This window comes from Ictalurus punctatus, chromosome 28 (genome assembly GCF_001660625.3).
Source record: "Ictalurus punctatus breed USDA103 chromosome 28, Coco_2.0, whole genome shotgun sequence".
In the NCBI taxonomy this organism is placed as follows: Eukaryota; Metazoa; Chordata; class Actinopteri; order Siluriformes; family Ictaluridae; genus Ictalurus; species Ictalurus punctatus.
In genome coordinates this window covers 3,929,922-3,943,408 of record NC_030443.2, presented here as the reverse complement: position 1 = coordinate 3,943,408, position 13,487 = coordinate 3,929,922, and the positions used below count along the sequence as shown (strand labels likewise).

Genomic DNA, 13,487 nt, shown 5'->3' with positions numbered 1-13,487 from the left:
AAAAACGTGATTCTGTTGATAGTTTCAGCCGCATAATGTGACCTCTCGCTGCAGGCAGCCAATCAGAGCGAGCCAGCGTGATGATTACTCTGGTCTAGAAAAGAACTGAAACTGCAGTTTCACTGTGTAATGAACCACCTGCTGCTATTTAAACAACCTTTTATTGACTTTATTCATATGTATGAGGCCAAATACATAACAATATGAATCTTGTTTGTAAACTAATCTTTCCTAATTATTATTATTATTATTAATTTGAATTATTTGATTGCAGTATTGTTCACCCCTATTTTTTTTTTTTTTTAAACAAAGATCAGAAGATTCTTGACATCCAGACAGAAAGAACATTCAACCAACAGTTAAAGATAACTGCATGTGTCATATACATTTATTTTTGTAAAAAAAAAAAAAAGAAAGAAAGAAAGAAAGAAAGAAGTAAAATTACAATTGCTCTGGCTTCAGTCAATCCAGCATTATTTTGTTTGCAGTAGCTCCACATTAGTGATCACTGTTGCACGACACGACGGAAAAAAAACAAAAACAAAAGAAAACAAACAAACTGCAAGAGCAACAGTGCTGAAACTTCCAGTTCGGTCTCAACCCCACACACGCAGTCCGAGTGTCAGTCTGGGTCTTACAAGCAGCTTGGAGGGGGAACAAAAAGTACCCGCACGCACACTGCAGGCCTCGCTCAGGACGAGCGGACCGAGTCCCAGTCTTTTCTTACAGCACAAGAGAATATGAGAAGGAGTCCATGGATGTGTGCTCGGAGCGGTGGCGCTGAAGTTTAACCCCCTAGACGCTGGCCCTCGCCCCAGGGAAACCCTCCTGGGCGATCCTCTGGGAGGGGGTTGTAGTTGGGATCTTCCTCTGGTGTGTCAAACAGCATTTTACTGCGGAAAGAATAAGAGTCAGAGATGCATAACCTATATCCCATTATACGACAGAACTGATGCATTCTCGATTCTGACTGGTCAGAGGGTGTTTATTTCTTTATTTATTTTAATACTAGCAGCTCTGACAGGAGTTCCATCTGCAAGTCAGATAACAGTATTACATTAATGCACTGGTTCTAATGTGTTATCGTTTCTATGGCGACAACTTACACGGGGACTCCGCATAAACAGAATTCCCATACATGCGCAATCGTTGATATTTTTGCGTAGAGCTGTACGCGAATGGAAGGAGTCTCCAGTGTCAGCATTTTGTAACAGTTAAGAGGTATGACGCATCGTTCGTTCATATTTAAAACACATGTCATATAAGAGGAATAAAACGCTCGGGAACGCACAGAAAAGAAGGAGTTCTTAGCCATCTGCTTCCACCGGGTTGGTTGGGAAATACATCCTCCAGGAAGAAATACACATGCCCGACTGCAATGCCTGCACAGAAGAAGAATAAAAAAGGCATATCGGAAACAATCGCTAATTCCTACTCCTCATATCGAGGCATAACCAGAGGTGGATATTATTTGAGCGCTACCAGTACAAACAAGTCTACATTAACAACACTAATAAGTCTGAAGTAGTGGCCTAATTTGAATATGTACCTAAAAGGTCTACGATGATGGAGTTGCCCAGGAGCAGGGAGAATCCCATGAGGACCCACGGCAGGAAAGGGGCTTGGAAGTTGAGCAGGCCGAAGAAGTTCATTCGCACGTTGGGGTTCCGTCTGCTCCACACGTACACGAGCATGATAGTGAACGCCTGGCCCAGGAACACAAGACTCACAAACATGCCAAATATCTACATGCGCATTAAGGGTGGGAAAAACGAATCCGGGGCAACCTAGAGCTTCGGAAATGATTCCGGCTTCGCTCTTTCATGGCACAGAAAAATACTGTTTCAGAATAAAACACTCCACGACATGCTGTTATAGGGAAAATTATCAATGATCAATCCAAAGTGGAGTTAATCTGAAGCTTTTCCTTTCTCTATAACAGCACGTCCCAAAGTGGAATTTGCCAAAACTAATGTCAAGGATACGGTCATGAGTAGACCGCCAAACAGGAACATGAAGACAAAGTCAGCGGTTCTGCCCCGGAACGAGCCCTCCTCCAGCATTCGACAGTAGCGGTATCTGTAGCGATCAGGTTAAGGCCCTTTTTTTTTTTTTTTTTTGCGAATGAGAAACTGACAGCGTTCCTCCGGCGTACACGTTCCCAGTCGCAAGCGTGATCGCGCCATGAAGGATACAAAAAGATCATGTTGAACAAGAAGTTGAAGCCGACGGGGCCGAAGAACAGAAAGTTGGTCACGAGCCGCCATACCTGCAAAGGACGGCGTGTCTCACGTTATTTAACGTTGACTTCTGAAAGCGTGAAACGGAGTACTGACGAAGCGCGACGCACTCACCTGGTATTGCTTTAATATCAAATCAGGGTTGAAGTACAGCTGGAAAGGCGTAATGAGCTCTAATTGCTGTGGGGAGGAAATGTGTGTGAGAGAGAGAGAGAGAGAGAGAGAGAGAGAGAGAGATGCATGTTAAACATAACCAACATACTGATTTAGATAACTAAACATCAACGTGAGGAAATTCCGGCTCTTTGTATTAGGCAACTCAACATAACAACTAACTTGTGTCGTGATGTTCTACAATGTTTAACGTATCTGTAAATGGATTAAAAAAGTATTTTCTCCCTTGTGGATTAAAGAAAAGTCGTTCTTTAATTTATTGAAACTTTCGCTGGGGTACAAGAGCAATAAAACACTTTCAGGGTGGAAACAGTAACACTATATCGCACCACACCACCCTGTCATTGATTATTTTTCTAGAACAGCGTGTCCTGAAGTGGGTTATTCCTTATTCATCACCTTGTGTGAAAGTGATTCTATATGCAATCATCTGGAATAGATAAACCCCGCTGTCGTCAGTGAACTATTCATGTTAAGCAATTTTTCTTTTAAACATTAAAGAAACACCAGGATGATGCAGTAACATCTGTTCTGACATCTGTACTGTAACACAAGTTACAGTGGATGATCGAGCTGACTTGTACTGAGAGGCAGGTGAACTTTTTCACTCTCGACCCTAATGTCATCAGGGCATCACGGCTCATAACGCGCTGGAAATCAATCGCTTTGTTACAAACTCACTTCCTTTCCACGGGTCTACAGCTGTCATATAACCAGCTCACACACGCCGCCATGTCTGTGATCAAGTTAAAACTCCCAGCTGTTAGCAAACCGCTAACTAGCTAGCTAGCAAACTAGCCAACTCTTCGAAAACGTCACTCACTACTCCCTAACCGTCCCTGAATGTTAAAATATGACATGATTTATAAATTTTACTTACAACAGCCGCTGTAGTGAGCACACAGGCCGTTGTGTACGTCCTTGTAACCACTGGGATCTGTAAATATTCCTGCTGGAATGTCTGGTAAGCCATTTTTACTATATATTTATTTTTTTTTTTTGGCTTGACGACTGTTACACTTCCGGTATCTCTTGACACGTCGTTACATAGAGAAACAAATAAAGAGGGCGGAGTTTGAGATATACATCTCTTATTGGCTACTGAGAGATACCTCAGGGGCACGCGCAGCAATGTGATTGGTCGCTCAGCGGAGCTTCCGATTGCTCGGAAACGTTTTCGGCTATATCTCAAACAGCTCGCTAGTTTCTATATATGTTGCCTACAAAAAAAGGGGTGGAATAAGGTGTGATACACCCTATGTAGTGCCCTAAACAATCAAATTGGATGCATTTGGGATTCAATCAGTCTCCCGCTGCCTTGTGTTTAAACGTTTAAGTGTCACTTTCTGATTCGTCCGGGTTACTGAAGTGTGACATTTTCATGGTGCTGGTGTTCTGATCTAGTGGAAATCGTTGGGTTTTTTTTTTGTATTTTCATGGCGCGTACATATATTTATAAATTGTTTCGAAGCTAGTCGAGAAACAGGAAATGAATACATCCTGACCACTAGAGGGCAGAGCACTGACGTCACTGCGTCATCTTCAAAGCCGCGAAGAAAAACCATTTGGCGCGCGGGCTTTGGAAATGGCGGAGGACCGAGAAACAAACAGTGAGAGACTTTAATATGTTTTTAATTTTCCCCCCCCCTTTCTTTCTTAATCTGTTTGTCCATTAGGAAGTTCTCAATCTTCTGTATAGTCACGTTTTAAAGCGCTTTTTGCGCGCGTGCTTGTTTGTGGTGTGATTAGAAGTATTAAACAAACAAAACGGTATGCAATGTGTTTTATATGTAATATATTTCAAATTTAATAACTTTTCATATTTTATTTCACCTTAAAGCCAAGCACCACAAAATAGGATGCTTATAATTTTCCTTTACACATTTCAAAATGCGATTTTTTAAACCCATATAACAGTAATTTCCTGTAATATAATTCAATATGCAAATAAAATATTAGAATATTAAATGCGCCGATTTGCATATCACAAACCAATCTTTGAGTAAATGTGTTTCTAACGTTTTAGATATATTGTGATAACACTCAGTGGTCAGATTTTCACAACGAATTTAAGAAATTTGTCTTGTACTATATTCATATGGTGTGTGTGTGTTTGTGTGTGTTATTTTATTTATTTATTTTTTTAATCACTAGAATGACGTGTGTATTTTTGTATAGTTTGATAGATTAAAAGTCATTTAAATGGAAATGGGTCATTGACAGAAAAGACTGTTGTGTAAACAGTTTGTCTTCTGGCTCGAAACATCATCTAACAAGATGTCAGAATTTGAGCTATAATATAACGTTATGTGTCAGGAAATAGGTTTTCCAATAATTTGTTTTTGTGTTGAGAGATTTAAAAAATTTCTGTTGGTCACCTTCCTGAAAAATAAAACGATGACTTTTATGCTAGCTGTAGCTAAAGGCAAACATGTAAAAGTATATACCAATAAGTAACAGATTTCCAAAGAAAAATCAATGCCCTGAATTTGTTAAATCCCATATGATGCGTTGACCAATTAAGCTGCAAGATTTGTGAAAACTAGCATGTTTAAAAATCCTTGATGAGGATAGTTAAGTGAAACCAAGTAGAAGTTTTATTTTCCTGTCCAGTTTCCAAACAACTGATTATATTTGTAATGTTTGCAAAACAAGTTAGTTCTTGTCATCACTTCGATCGTAGCAGTCTTATGATTATGACCGTAGTTCCCCCACCAGCCAGTCTTATTTTTCCTTGTCTCTTGAAGTTAATTGGGTGTTTTTAAAAATGCAGTTCATCACGTTAGTGAGAGATTGGAAAGTCCTCCATCAGACATGTTGAGTAAATGTTTCTCACAGAACATTTCACCGTATTATCCATTAGATGTTTTTCCTTTGTTAAACATGTTTATTATAGCTTAAGGCTCAGGTTATGGAGCGTGTCCTCCGTATACTTCCTTTTGAATCGGCTGAATTAGCAATAAAATGTTGGTACAACCCAAACCTGTGATTGCGTTACAGTGTGCACTGATAAATTCCTGTCTCTTTCATGTCATGTGAAATGGCTAGAAATGTTCATTTCTATGTCTGTTGATTTTTAAAAAATATATTTAAAAAAAACAAAACAAAAAAAAAAACAAATCATTGTTTACTGATGTAGATGTGATCTAACGAGTCGGCATATGTTTCGCAGTGGGATCCGTGTCCTCGGATTCCCTCAAGCTGTACGAGGCGCAGTTCTTCGGCTTCACCCCTCAGACCTGCATGATGAGGATGAACAGCGCCTTCCAGGACTGTCTGTACGAGATGCTCGTAGTCGTCGAGTCAGTGTTTGTCCGAAAACTGTCCCAGGGCAAAGATCCGCCCGAAGAGCTTCGCGTAAAGACTCGAGAGTGCACGCAGAAACTGCTGCAGTTCCTGCAGGAACGCTTCAGGAAGCTGTCGGCTCGCATGGAGGCTCTGCTGGTGAGCAGTGTACTTTCAGTGCCCGAAAACGTCCTTCTGCCCGAAGACGAGTCTCACCGGAAAAACCCGGAGAGCAACGAAGAGCTTTTAAAGCTGGAGGCTTCGACCGCAGAGCTGCAAAAGTCTTACGAGGCAGAGATGTGTGCGAAACGAGCTCTCCTGGCCGAGCTCGCGGAGCAGAAGGAAACGCAGGAGCAACTGGACGAGGTGCTGCAGTGGATCGACGAACTGCGTTTATCCTGGCGGAAGGAGGGAATGGGAAATATCCGAGACAGCTTCCAGAATATGATTGAGACTGTGAACCAACTGCAGGGTGAGATGGAGACGATCAGGAAGAAGAGCAAATCCTTAGGTGAAGTGTGATACCTCTTTTCTCCTGTGCCTTCTTCAATGACACTTTCAGTTGCATACCAGTGGTAATTGGCTGTGCAAAACGGTCCATCCACAAGGGGGCAGCAGCGCGCAGTCCGATTATGCCATCTTGTCAAAACGTCCAATGTGTTCTTCTCAGCGAAGGCGTCAGGCTTGTAAGCCTGGCATTCCTTCTTTGACAAATGAAATGCAGTCCCCCAAAATCCCCACCTTTTTCAACCAAATCCACTGTCTATACTACTCTAAGGCCAGATTCATGTGGATTCTCTCCTTTTATCTTCAGTGCAATGAGATCAAACTGAATTTCCTATAATCCCAAACCTCTGTGCTTTCCTCCTTCTTCACAGCAGGAGGCCTGTAGACCCAAACAAGGGGCAGTTCCATGATGGTAGACACTGTTATTCAGTGATTTATTTTTGTTGTTGTTAATAACTGGCACTTTAGCTCTGAGCAAAATCTAAATTTCATAAATAAATTCCCATGTTTGTCATGTTGTAAACACAATAAAAGTTCATGTTCGTTTTTACCAGTGTTTTTGAATTGAAAAAAATAAGCGGTTTTATTTATTTATTTTAATTTGGTGTGATTCTTGTATATAAAACTCCTGACCAATTATGACATTGGAATTGGATCAGCGAGATACACATTAAAGAGTCTCCTTATACGAAATTTATACGAACTCCGGCGTTCTCATATAATATGAATGTTTTTCTGAAATAAATGTATTCTCTCGAATGCCACACTTCTTTTGTACATGTTCATACCAGCGATTTACAGGTTAAATTTGCTCACACACCGTTTGATTAAATGAAGCTCGGGAAGTATCGATAAATACAAGAAGAAATTTAAAGCCAGTATGTTTTTACACCAAGGCCAGGAAAAAATCGAAATAAATAATACTGCTGACTGAAAGAGTACGACGGAGATGAACGGCTTTGTTGTAGGCAGAGCCGAGGGAAAGACGGGATGGGCGCAGTAAGGGGTCGTGTGGAGCGAACGACACAACCCCGAGTTAGCAGCCTGGATGAATTTTTACCTCTTTCATCTCTCTCATTAAGACCTAAGCCGGAACAGCAGGAGTCTGCTCGCTACCAGTTTAGCAGGATGGAGGTGAATCAGATCAGGAAGCCTGCCAAACCCACACACACTTATGGAGCGTGTCGCAAATGCTAATGTTTGCTATGGGTTCTTAAAAGGTCGTTAATTGATGTTGGGGAAAAAACTAAGAAATAAGAAAAGCGTTCTTGAGAATGACCTGGATGCCTTGTGTTCTTGCACGCATACCTTTCAGTGCTTTATCGTGATCAGGGCCGAGGTTGGATTTGGAGCCTATCCTGGGAATACCGGTTGTGAGGTGAGAATACACCCTGGATGTGATGGCAGTCCTTCGCAAGGCAGCATGCATGTACAAATTCACACACTCATTCACACCTAGGGGCAATTGCTCATAGCCAGTCCAATGCTTTAAAAAATGGTAGCGCCAAAGCACCCCGTTTCAGTGGTGGCTCAATGGTTCAGGAATCGGGTTACTGATCATAAGGGGTGGGGGTTAAAGCCCTCAGGCGTCCACCATTGGGGTCCTTAACCCCACCTGCTACCCACCAGCACCATATCATTCTGACCCTATGCTCTGACTCCAGCTTCCTAACAAGCTGGGAAATGTGAACAGGATAATTTCACTGTACTGTAATGTATTTGTGATGAATCAAGGCTGCTAAGGGCATGTTTTTAGGAGGTGGAAGGAAACCTGAGGTATCCCAAGCAGATAAGTGGGGAAAATGCAAAACTTCATACAGATAGTAACCCGAGCTCAGGATCAGACCGGAGACCCTGGAGCTGTAAGATGCCAATGCAACCCACTGCATTCAGGATGATTGTTAAAAATGCCTAAAAAGCCATAATATAAAATACTAACTAGACATATACTGTGGCCTTTACTGCAAAACTGTGAACTGGAAACACCTCACCTGAACACATTATTGGGTATGCTAATAAAGAGTCCTTATCTTCTACATCAACTACTAAGTCTCACTAGAGGTTATGATGAAAGGGTTGCGCTTGAGCTTAAAATTTGAGTTTAATTGGCATCAGGCGCATTACTGCGGTCTTGCAAGCATATGAAATTTCCCCTAGGCCGGCATGACCTTAGACAGCAAGCCATGAATGCAATATTAAAATGAAAAAGCACTAACATTATGCTGAGGTCATGTATTGAAGTGGTCTACATCTTGGAGGTTATGGCTACATGCCACTATTATGCATGAAATTCAGAGTATCGTAGAGGCGCCCAAGAGAAATAGATTCGTAGTGATGCTTCTGGAAATCATTTGCGTTAAGTATTTTCCCAAACCAAACGCTGGGGTTGATAAATAAAATATGATGTGACTTGAAATCCACCCGCTCTGTCTGCGAAAGACCATCTGAGAGTGTAAGACATTAGTTCAAAGCCTTCAGGCATTTTTTATTCTCTGTGCTGGAGCTATAGCATTAGAGATTGGTATTCCACTCATTTATCACTGAAAGTTGCAGTTTCCTTCTGTGAATCAAATATGGGAAGTTCAGAATGTCACACGGCATTCATAAATAGGACACGTACAATCAATACATCATTTTTAAAGCGTCGTGCTGCTAATCTATAGCAGCACCTTGTAGCCAGACTTGTCAATTATGCATATTGATTTTTATTTATTTATTTTATTTGAAGTCAGGTCAGGATTAACTTGTTGATCGTGATGCAGATTTGTCCTGCTGAAACGTTCAGTTCAAATTACAAGTCTTCCAACTGAATTCCCTTTCCCTCCACTTTTTTATTTTTTTTCTTTCTCACAGACTTTACCTATTGGTGAACAGCTGTGCAGCCTTGAGAGCACAGAACAAGGATGCAAGTATATTTGTTTTATCTTTGTTTTTTTTTGTTTTTTTTATGTTATCGATTTTGAGTGAGATGTCAACCTGTTCAATTGCCTGAGCTAAATTCACGTTTCCTTTTCACTAATTAGACCCCACATGGTGACTTGCTGGAGATCCTTTTTTTTTTTTTTTTTTTTTGCCGTTTGCCAAGTCAGAGGCCTTTGTTCAATAGCACTTGCTCAAGCTGTGAGTTTTGATTGACCTGCACGACCCCTTTTCTATCACATGCTGCAAGATGTAACCGGGAAAGAAAGCAAGGTGGAGGAGCAAGAGCAAGGTGGATCTGAAAGAACCTTAGGGAACCATGTGAGTCAGTGCTTACTTTATGATTTGATATGAATTACCATCTGAACCAAGTTGTGTGTCAAAAGGTGTACCCATGCAACTCTAGGGTCCCCAGTTGACCCTATGAAAAACTGCCTGAGAAAAACAGAGTTTTGTATATTCTCCCTGTATCTGTTTGAGTTTCCTTCGGGTTCCCCGGTTTCCTTCCATGCTGTTATTGGAAACATGGATTGGCTATGCTAAACTGCCTCTAGGTGTGAACGAGTGTGGGACTGTGCATGGGTGGTAGCCTGCCATGGACTGGCATCCCATCAAGGATATATTCCTCTTGTGTCCTGTATTAAAGGGATAGGCTGTGGATGGACTTGACGTCCCATCCAGGGTGTATTCCCGCCTTACATCCAGTGTTCCTTGGATAGGCTCTGGATACTCTTGACTAGGATGAAGTGTGTACTGAGGTTGAACGAATGAATGTTTGACCAATAGCTTTCCTTCAAGGCATTAATAATAATAATAAAAAAGGCAAAGACAGCAATGTGAGACTGTTGGTTTGTCCATTGGTTTGGTAACATTTTAATTGCAGTTTTTTAAAAATCCATTTACTGTATAATTCACGTGTACATACCACACACACCGAGAAATTCCTTGGGAAATTCCTTGAGTCCTTGAAATGTACTTTCCCCTTAAACAGTCCGACCATTTCCATCACCAAGTTGACAATTGTTATTCGGAAACATTCCAGGCACTCAAAGCAGTTTTATTAATGTAAATCACGGAATGCAGATGAGACGATATGAACATTCGTGCTATGTGCCCATCCCCTGGTCCTTTAAACCTAGGCAAGAAGAAATCTTTGGGGGAGGGGACATAAAGCTTGGCATGGCGTTGGTGGACAGCTGGTGACAGACTGTTTGTTCTTCTTTGGGAAAGAAGCCCAGCACAACCAGGAGGAGGTCACCTTCTCTTTAGCCAAAGCTTTTGGAGAACCTCTGATTTCTTTGTGTGCCGACGGCAGTGGGTTAGAAATAGAAGCCGCTTGGCATTGACATTTTACCGTTTTTGGAAAAGCGTTATATTCATTTAGATCCAGGTTTGATTATATGTGTATACCATCAGAGTGTAGATCAAATAGCACTAGCACGTATGGGGAACAGCAGATAAAGAGGATATCTGATAAATATAATTACTATGAAAATATAATATTGCTGCTACTTGTCATCAGCATATTAATCTGATCTTAATTCAACAGAAATGCAAAAACATAGAAAACACCAAAGAATATCGTCTTCTCTAGTAAAAGCTAATAGAACTCATACCAGTTACAGTCATTTTTGCCAGAACAAAAGGCATAATTGGAGGTCACAAAATGGTGACCCTGCTATAACCCTGATATCATGATAGTTATGATGATGATACAGTAGAGATACGTGGTATATCTACTGTGAACTTTAGTAGTGTTTCAAAGAGTTGTATCGTCTGAAAATGAACCAAATAAAAAAAAATCCCAGACTGTGGGATCTATTCTTAAATGACTGAATCATTTAACGAATGAATCATGTTATGAATGCTTTTCAGCTGCCCATGGGCCTCTGTGCCATGTTGCCTGGTCAGGGAATTTTATACAATGGATGTCTGGGTTTTGGCCCAGTTTATAGGTTTGGGTGTCAGTTCATTTACTGCATTTGATGTACTGTATGAAAAGCTGTTATCATCATAGGCAAGCTCCATGGAAAGATCTTGTAAAAGGATACACAGTTGGCAAGTAATGTTGCCAAAGTGAGGCAGTATACAACCTAAGCTGAACCTTTAAGGAATTATAATGTTAAGGATTAAGGGTGTTCATCAAGTATTCACAGCACTGAGATTATAACTCATGACCTTTTTGATATATATTCTTAAAGGAAATTAATCTGTACTGTAGCACATGATGTAGTATGTTTATACAAAAAAAATACATATATTAGGGTGCCTGGCTAGCTCAGTCTGTAGAGCATGAGAGCTTTAATCTCAGGATTGTGGGTTTGAGCCCCATGCTGGGCACCAAAACCCAGCCACTGGGATTACACAAACTAGTGCTCTCTCAGCGCCGGTCCCAAGCCCGGATAAAACGGAAGGGCATGTCAAGAAGGGCATCCGGTGTAACACCTGTGCCAAATCAAATATGCAGGCTCATAAACCGGATTTCCATAATGGAGGCGGATGATCCACTGATGACCCCTAACAGGAGCAGCCAAAAGATGATCTTGAGGTATGTATATTGAGGTTTCTCTGTAATGTGACAAGCATTTTTTTTTTTTGTCTTATTATCTTCAAGAAAGAGATCGAAAAAACAGATAGACTGTTTATGTTTGCTATAGCATAAGTGATAGAAACTAACTTGTTTAGTGGATGTTCCACAACATTAAATGTAACTATGAATGGATAAAAGGTACAGTGCCATTCTTTAACCAATCAAAATTGTTATATGTAATTGCTGTGGTATATGAGGAATAGAATATGTCAGAATACAATGTTAAAGGAAAAGAATCAACTTTGGGGAGTCTGTTCTTCACAACACATGTTTGTGGAAGTGTATCATGGCACGAGCAAAGGAGATTTCTGGGGACCTGTGAAAAAAGTTGTTGGTGCTCATCAGGCTGGAAAAAAGGTTACAAAACAATCTCTAAAGAGTTTGGACTCCGCCAATCCACAAGCAGACAGATTGTGTACAAATGAAGGAAATTCAAGACCTTTGTTACCCTCCCCGGGAGTTTTTGACCAACAGAGATCACTCACAAGAACAAGACGTGTAATAGTCTGTGAGGTCACAAGGAAACACAGGGGGAATTCTAAGCAACTAAAGGCCTCTCTCACCTTGGTTAATGTTCATGAATCCACCACCAGGAAAACCCTGAACAACAATGGTGTGCATGGTAGGGTTGCAAGGAGAAAGTTACTGCTTTCCAAAAAGAACATTCTGCTGTTTGCTAACGATCACATGGACAAGTCAGAAGGTAATTGGAAAATGTTTTGTGGATGGATGAGAAGAAAATAGAACTTTTTAGTTTAAATGAGAAGGGTTATGTTTGGAGAAAGGAAAGCATTCCAGCATAAGAACCTTATCCCATCTTTGAAACTTGCTGGTGGTGGTATCATGGTTTGGGCCTGTTTTGCTGCATCTGGCCAGGACTGCCATCATTGATGGAACAATGAATTCTGAATGATACCAGCGAACTCTAAAGGAAAACGTCAGGACATCTGTCTGTGAACTGAATCTCAAGAGGAAGTGGGTCATGCAGCAAGACAGCGACCCTAAACACACGTCGTTCTACCAAAGAACGGTTAAAGAGGAAGAATAAAGTTAATGTTTGGGAATGGCCAAATCAAAGTCCTGACCTTAATCCAATAGAAATGTTGTGGAAGGACCTGAAGCAAGCAGTTCATGTGAGGAAACACACCAACATCCCAGAGTTGAAGCTGTTCTGTACTGAGGAACAGGATAAAATTCCTCCAAGCCGATGTGCAGGACTGATAAACGGTTACCGGGAAACATTTGGTTGCACTTATTGCTGCACAAGGGGGTCACACCAGATACTGAAAGCAATGTTTCACATACTTTTGCCACTCACAGATATGTAATATTGGATAATTTTCCTCAATAAATAAAATTACCAAGTACAATATTTTTGTCTCATTTGATTATTTGGGTTCTCTTTGTCTACTTTGAGAACGTGTGTGGAAAATCTGATGACGTTTTAGGTCATATTTATGCAGAAATATAGACAATTCTAAAGGGTTCACAAACTTTCAAGCACCACTGTACACAATGACCATGAATGTACATCGCTTTGAAAATCATTTCTAGAAAATATCTTTTTTTAAAATCTTTTGGCTTCCACTTCTGTCGTTTTCATCCTCTATAAGCACACCTCTACCCTTCCTCAACAATAAAGCAGCTGTCACTAGCAGCGACCTCTTTCTCCACTCATCACTCACCGTGGATAGTCCAGACCCACGTCCCACTGCCCAAGTAGACCCCTACTTGTGAGGTAACAAAGGCCCTTTAGTGGCAGCGCTGTTGGT

At 41.0% G+C, this 13,487-nt stretch overlaps 2 protein-coding genes across 2 annotated transcripts; one reads left to right on the top strand and one right to left on the bottom strand.

Moving 5' to 3' along the window:
* Positions 1-359: 359 nt before the first annotated feature.
* On the bottom strand, positions 360-3,464 carry derl2 (derlin 2). The gene is made up of 7 exons (XM_017460742.3): positions 3,295-3,464; positions 2,355-2,420; positions 2,196-2,269; positions 1,986-2,079; positions 1,550-1,745; positions 1,292-1,382; positions 360-893 (listed from the first exon to the last, which is right to left on the bottom strand). Exons 1-7 carry the CDS (start codon positions 3,385-3,387, stop codon positions 788-790), a joined length of 720 nt encoding a protein of 239 aa, XP_017316231.1. The 5' UTR covers positions 3,388-3,464; the 3' UTR covers positions 360-787.
* Positions 3,465-3,720: 256 nt separating this feature from the next.
* mis12 (MIS12 kinetochore complex component) lies at positions 3,721-6,756 on the top strand. Its single transcript, XM_017459411.3, has 2 exons — positions 3,721-4,024; positions 5,587-6,756. Exons 1-2 carry the CDS (start codon positions 4,000-4,002, stop codon positions 6,219-6,221), a joined length of 660 nt encoding a protein of 219 aa, XP_017314900.1. The 5' UTR covers positions 3,721-3,999; the 3' UTR covers positions 6,222-6,756.
* The last annotated feature ends 6,731 nt before the right edge of the window (positions 6,757-13,487 follow it).

Excerpts from the sequence above, each read along its gene's own strand:
- derl2 (XM_017460742.3), bottom strand. The coding sequence starts at position 3,387 with ATGGCTTACCAGACATTCCAGCAGGAATATTTACAGATCCCAGTGGTT. Across the intron at positions 1,746-1,985 it reads TTGGCGGTCTACTCATGACC|ATATTTGGCATGTTTGTGAG; the intron begins GTATCCTTGACA and ends ATGCGCATGTAG. Across the intron at positions 894-1,291 it reads CTAAGAACTCCTTCTTTTCT|TAAAATGCTGTTTGACACAC; the intron begins GTGCGTTCCCGA and ends TTCTTTCCGCAG.
- mis12 (XM_017459411.3), top strand. The coding sequence starts at position 4,000 with ATGGCGGAGGACCGAGAAACAAACA. Across the intron at positions 4,025-5,586 it reads GGAGGACCGAGAAACAAACA|TGGGATCCGTGTCCTCGGAT; the intron begins GTGAGAGACTTT and ends TATGTTTCGCAG.